The 5535-nt window shown below is 36.4% G+C and overlaps 1 protein-coding gene across 1 annotated transcript in view; it reads right to left on the reverse strand.

Annotated features, from left to right (window-relative positions):
- The window catches only part of LOC105301694 (potassium channel subfamily T member 2), a 211494-nt gene that overhangs the window by 44578 nt on the left and 161381 nt on the right, over window positions 1-5535 (reverse strand). The window contains exon 18 of the mRNA XM_023520107.1: window positions 3238-3410. Coding sequence (XP_023375875.1) covers window positions 3238-3410 — 173 coding nt within the window. The remainder of the gene's footprint in view (window positions 1-3237; window positions 3411-5535) is intronic.

A 5535-nucleotide genomic window follows, 5' to 3' on the forward strand; every position in this document is an offset into this window, starting at 1 on the left:
CGTAGCAGATGGGTTACAAAATGAAACACAATGTCACAACAGTGGCAGCTCTTCTAGGGAAAGGAAGTCACTTGACTTAGTTTGCATTTCCAAAACGAAACAACATCGACAAGATTAACTTTAGGTGTTTTTTTTTTTTCTTAACATTAATTAGAAAATGACATTCGTACTTGTTATGAATAATGCAGGGCACCCAGAATTATAAAAAGTCGTACTCCTGCTTTCTAAATCAGAAACATTATGGCATTAATCTACAAAAATATTGAATCGATATCCTGAGTTATGACTAAAAAGTCTTATCAGTGAGTTTTAAAATTATTTATGCAGAGAAGGCCTTTTAAAATGAAGAACTAATAATTTTTTCTTATGTGACCCAAAGTGTAGGAAACTAAATTAGCCTCCTATTCAGAGCCAATTTCTCTAAGGGATATACAGAATTCCAACATGTCCCTTAGCATAGCAACATGTCGATAAATAAATATAGTAGATGTAATCCTGCAATATATATATTATAGAAAATTAAGCTAATTGACCTTTTAAATGATGGATCTCAATATATATTGTTGAGTAAATATTTATTATAACCAAAATCTTACATGCAGATTTGGGGAAAGATTCATAACCTAGAAGCTTCTTGAAAAATCACTTAACCTGTTGTATTTATTTTCATGCATCGATTCACTCAGCACATATGTATCCAAAATCTTTCATAAAATAGACATTTTAATATACTCAGTCATATGCAGAAACAAATATCATGTTATCTTGTACTATAAAAAAATCTAGATTTTTTGGAGCACATGTACGAAAACACACATTTACGATCTGTATCTGAAAAAAATAAACAATGGGTTGCACTCAGAAGGCAGAACTGGGGATCATGTCACAGGGGTGACATGTAAGTTAGACGTTGAAGGGTGAGTAGGAGTTTGCGCAGTGAACAAGGACAGGGCAAGCCCAGGCCAAGGGCAGTGCAGGGCCTGCCGCGCCCCGGGTGCTTGTCCCAGCTGCAGGAAGCCGCCCCCTCCCTGACTTATTTTCTTCTGACGGATCGTCCTCTATCCCTTCACACTCTAAAGGAAAAGAAAGCTCAACACCTTGAAGCATAGAAATAAATCTTACAAAGGTTGCCACTGTTGTTACGTTGATTAAAAGTTCCATCATTTTAAATGGCCTCGCGTTATTACATATTATAAAGGTACCCTAATTCACGTTTTAAATCCTCAATTATTCAGTGTATGCGTTACTTTCACTTTTATGCCATCAAAGTTACAAGTTATTTCCAATATCTTGCTATTATAAATAATACTTGTATGGACAGCTTTAGATGGCTTTTTTCTTTCTAGCATTAGTTTTTGACTTACCTCAAAACATTCATAGAAGGGATACGAGTGAATCACAGGTTATAACATATATTTTGATAGCCTGTGATTATGTTGTTTTCAAAAAATGTAATAACGATACACACTTCCAGTAGCAGCCGTGGTAGTGCCATCTAGTTCTCCTATTTCTGGGCACCGCTCTGCTTCTTAAAATTAAAGGACCATTCTAACTGCAGACTCAGGACCCTCTGTGTGTCTCTTCCCTTACCTGGTGATCGTAGAAACACCTGTGAGGACGCAAGTACCACAAGCCTTGAGCAGCACTGAGATCTTGTGGTGGTTTGAAAAATCCCTTTGCCTGTGTCCTTTTTGGTTATTATTTCGTCTTAGCTCCCTTTGCCCCTGTGTAGTTCCAATCAGTTAAAGTGAGTAGCTTAGTAACTTATGTGAAACAGTCGGGTCCATAATTCTTTATTATTAAATGCAGATACATACCCTGGCTGGAATAGCTTACTTCTTGTCTGACTCGTTCTTTTAAATTCAGGTCATTTCAGTTTCTTTATGCTGTCTTCTCTGATCATCTATCTACTGTGACATCTTCTAAAGTCTTCCAACAGTATTTAATATTATTTAGTAATTCATTTAATAAAGATACTGAAAATCTGTGTAATAAGAAGTACTAAGGTCATTGGGGACAAAGGAAGTCCTCACGTTACGCCACCCTCCGCTGGATTTAAAACTGAAAATGATGACTGGCCTTTGTATTTTGTTCGTTGTCTGGCAGGAATCATGAAAGGCACTTGGACTTCAAAATTATTGCCTTGTTTTAGGAAACGCATGAATTTTAGTCACAATTTGTTTTGTTAAGCTTTGATTTCTTCTGACACTGGGTCTGAGTTTCTGCTCCCCCAACCCTACCCTGAGTTTATGTCCTCTTCCCCTGGATGCCAAAATAGTCACTGAGTCATGGTACCTGAAAATCCATCAACTGAAACCTCTAGAGGTGTGCCCAGTTTTTAGAATGGATTATCATCGTGATAAAGATGCTAAAAAAGATGCGTCAATGAATACTTGACATTGATGTGTTCAGAATCGACAATGTCATAAAGTAATAATATATTAGGGAAAGACCTTTGTTTAGAGAAATTTCTTTCGATAAATTTTAAAGGCAGAGACAAGGCAACAGATTCTGGTCTCATCTAGTTTATCTTGAAATGTGCATCACTTTAGAATGTAAGAGGAGAGTTAGAGGATTCTAAAATCTGATATTGATCTAAGGACCATCTGCTACTAATTTTGAGTCCCAGGGAGCAATATTCTAATTTTACGATCCAATGGATTTGACCATAGCATTCATTGACCTATATTTATATTTGCATAAGGATTGCGAAATGCTTGATCTAATTTCACAAGTGTATCGAGCCAACATTTTTAAAATTAATGAACACAGTAAAGCATTAGTTATTCCTGTTGTAAAATATATGTTTTAACAGTGGAAGAATCATGACTTATGATGAGGCATCATGGTACAACAGCGAAAAATGGATCATTAATATGCTTCTCTGATAATGGTTCTTTAGAAAGACAACAGAAGTATCCAGTTTTGGCAGATATTTTTCAGGCTATTGGTTAATTTCAGGAGAATAACTGTAATTATTTTAGCGGCATGTTTCCCACTGGTATTGATGACCGCTTATGACATGGATTTTTAAAGAAGCTCGGGCTTTTCCAGTGATGTTTTAAGTAGCATTTGTGAAATATAACCATAGTCAATAATTGTTCTGTAACATAGCACAGAATAGACCTCCCAATGAATCACGTGCCATAATGTATCTGATTTAAAATATTTTAAGCAAATGAAAATAATTTCTGACATATTAAAAACTCTCGTTTGTTTATTTTGAAATATACTTACGGGTTATCCAAGAGTAGTACTATGGGGTTAAGTTCTTTCTTTGGTCTATAATATGCCCTGAGAGGTACAATAAAATTATACAATCCATTTCCAGCTGTTTCAGCTGCAACTATAATTAGTTTATTTTTGAATCCATAGGCTTTTGCGTCCTCATAGTAGTTATGCTGGCAACTCTAGGGAAGAAAAATTATATGAAGAAATGCCATTTTTGTACTCCACTAAAATTCGATGAAAAAATGTAGGCTCTATGGATGGATCAAAGTAACCTGGTTTGGTACTTTTCTTATTTTCTAACAAATTTGAAAACAGTCACATTTTTCTACGCCCCGTTCTCCACGCCAGTCTGCTTTACGAAATGAAAGTGGGTATGACGGAGATCACCTGCAGGCTTGCAGCTTGGTGTGGGTGAAGAAAAGTCAGCAATGTGTGCACACCTGTTCCATAGTAAATCTAACGTGTTTCTAGATGACGCCTCGGTGTCTACATTTAAAAATGGTCACGATGTAAATGTCTGTCAAAACATCACATTATATACCTTAAATAGATACGATTTTTACTCGTCAGCCACACCTCAAAAATCAATCTACCTCTGACTTTGCTCTACAGAAATATAATAATATTATGATTAAATAACCTTGGGAAATTCCCAGTAATGAGTACCTAAAGAGATGGATACAGAAAAGAATTTTTTGTTGTTTTTTTATAAAAGCCTAATTGTCTAAATGTATACCTGAGCTAGCAAGATAGTGATAAACATATTCATAAGTAAAATACTAACACTAAGAACAAAAGTAATAACAGATTACCAAACTTGTCCTGAAGACATTTTGCTATTTCCTGGGGGGAGGGGGAGCTGGGGGGAGGAAACAGGGGGTAAAATTCACTGGATTTAGCGTTATTAAACCAAAATTCTTTTTTTTTACCAAATTATCTACATGAGGAACTACTTAAGCTTTCTGCTTTTCCATCTTTACATGTCTCTATGAAGGTTTCTTTTTATTTGAGTTGAGATTAGTTGGTTCTCTGGCTTCATCTACTCTGGAATAGTCTCTGCCTTTATTGTTTAATCAAATTTATAAAACACCGATGAGGACACGGCACCATGAGTCAGCAGAAACAATCAACATTAGAATCAGACTCACGAAGACTACAAATGTTGCCGTTATTAGATTCAGACTACAGCATGAGCGCGTTTACTGTGTTTGAAGAAATAAAACAACATTTAAAGTATGAACAAAGAGCAAGAGGCTATTTAAAATATTCAGGTGGATGTTTAAAAAATTACATATATTCTCTTCTAGAACCGAAAAGTATAACAATTAAAAGTAGAAACTCAAAAGATGGTTGAAATCGCACATTTGACGCATCTGAAGGAACCGACCTCAGGGTGGAGTTGAAGTAATTACTCAAAATGTGGGAAGAAAAGAGATCAAAAGTAGTATGGAAAAATTAAGATACTTGGAAAATAGTGAGAGAACATCTCCCATATATTTAAACAGAATACCTTAAAAAGAGATGATGGAAAAAATTTAACTTTTGGTGATGAACAGATAATGCAATATACACGTGATGTGTCATTGAATTGTACACTTGCAACCTATATAATTTTATTAACTGATGTCACCTCAATAAAGGAAAAAAGATGAGCTGAGAGAATTAAGAAGAAGCCCTATTCATGTAAGTGTTGGCTGAGGAGTCCCTAGAATTAATAAAATACCCAAATCCCCAGATTCTGGAAACCCAGTGAATCCGAATAAAGAAAGAGATATCCATCATAAGAAAAGTGCAGAACAACCAAGACAATGAGAAGAATTTAAAGGCAGCCAGAGAGAAAAGAGAGGAACGAGGAACACAGATTAGAGAGAAGGCTGACTCAGCAGTCATGGGGAGCCCGGAAGGCGGTAAATACGGTAAATACGGTAAATAAAACCCTAACGAGCCCAGAAGGAAAAGGACGCTCAGAGCCTGGAGTGGGACAGCAGCAAAACTCTCTGTGAGGGACAGAAACCAAACCAAACCAAACCCATATTTCTAGGGAAGCTAAAATTGAAATAATTTACCAGTAAACAGGGATTCACTAAGAGAATTTCTAAAAGGTATACCTAGGAAGCAGGTAAATGAACCCAGGGGGAGACTTAAGGAATAAAAAGGATGGAGAAAGAGAAAAATGATAAAGATGAAAGGCAGGAGGACGACGGGACAATCGCTAACAGAAGCAGACGTGATGCTGGGCCCCGGGAGAACGCCACCCGCAAAGGTGGCGGCAGAATGACAGCCGATGTTGTGATTTGTAAGAAT

The sequence above is a fragment of the Pteropus vampyrus genome, unplaced genomic scaffold, assembly GCF_000151845.1.
Source record: "Pteropus vampyrus isolate Shadow unplaced genomic scaffold, Pvam_2.0 Scaffold248, whole genome shotgun sequence".
NCBI classification, from domain to species: domain Eukaryota; kingdom Metazoa; phylum Chordata; class Mammalia; order Chiroptera; family Pteropodidae; genus Pteropus; species Pteropus vampyrus.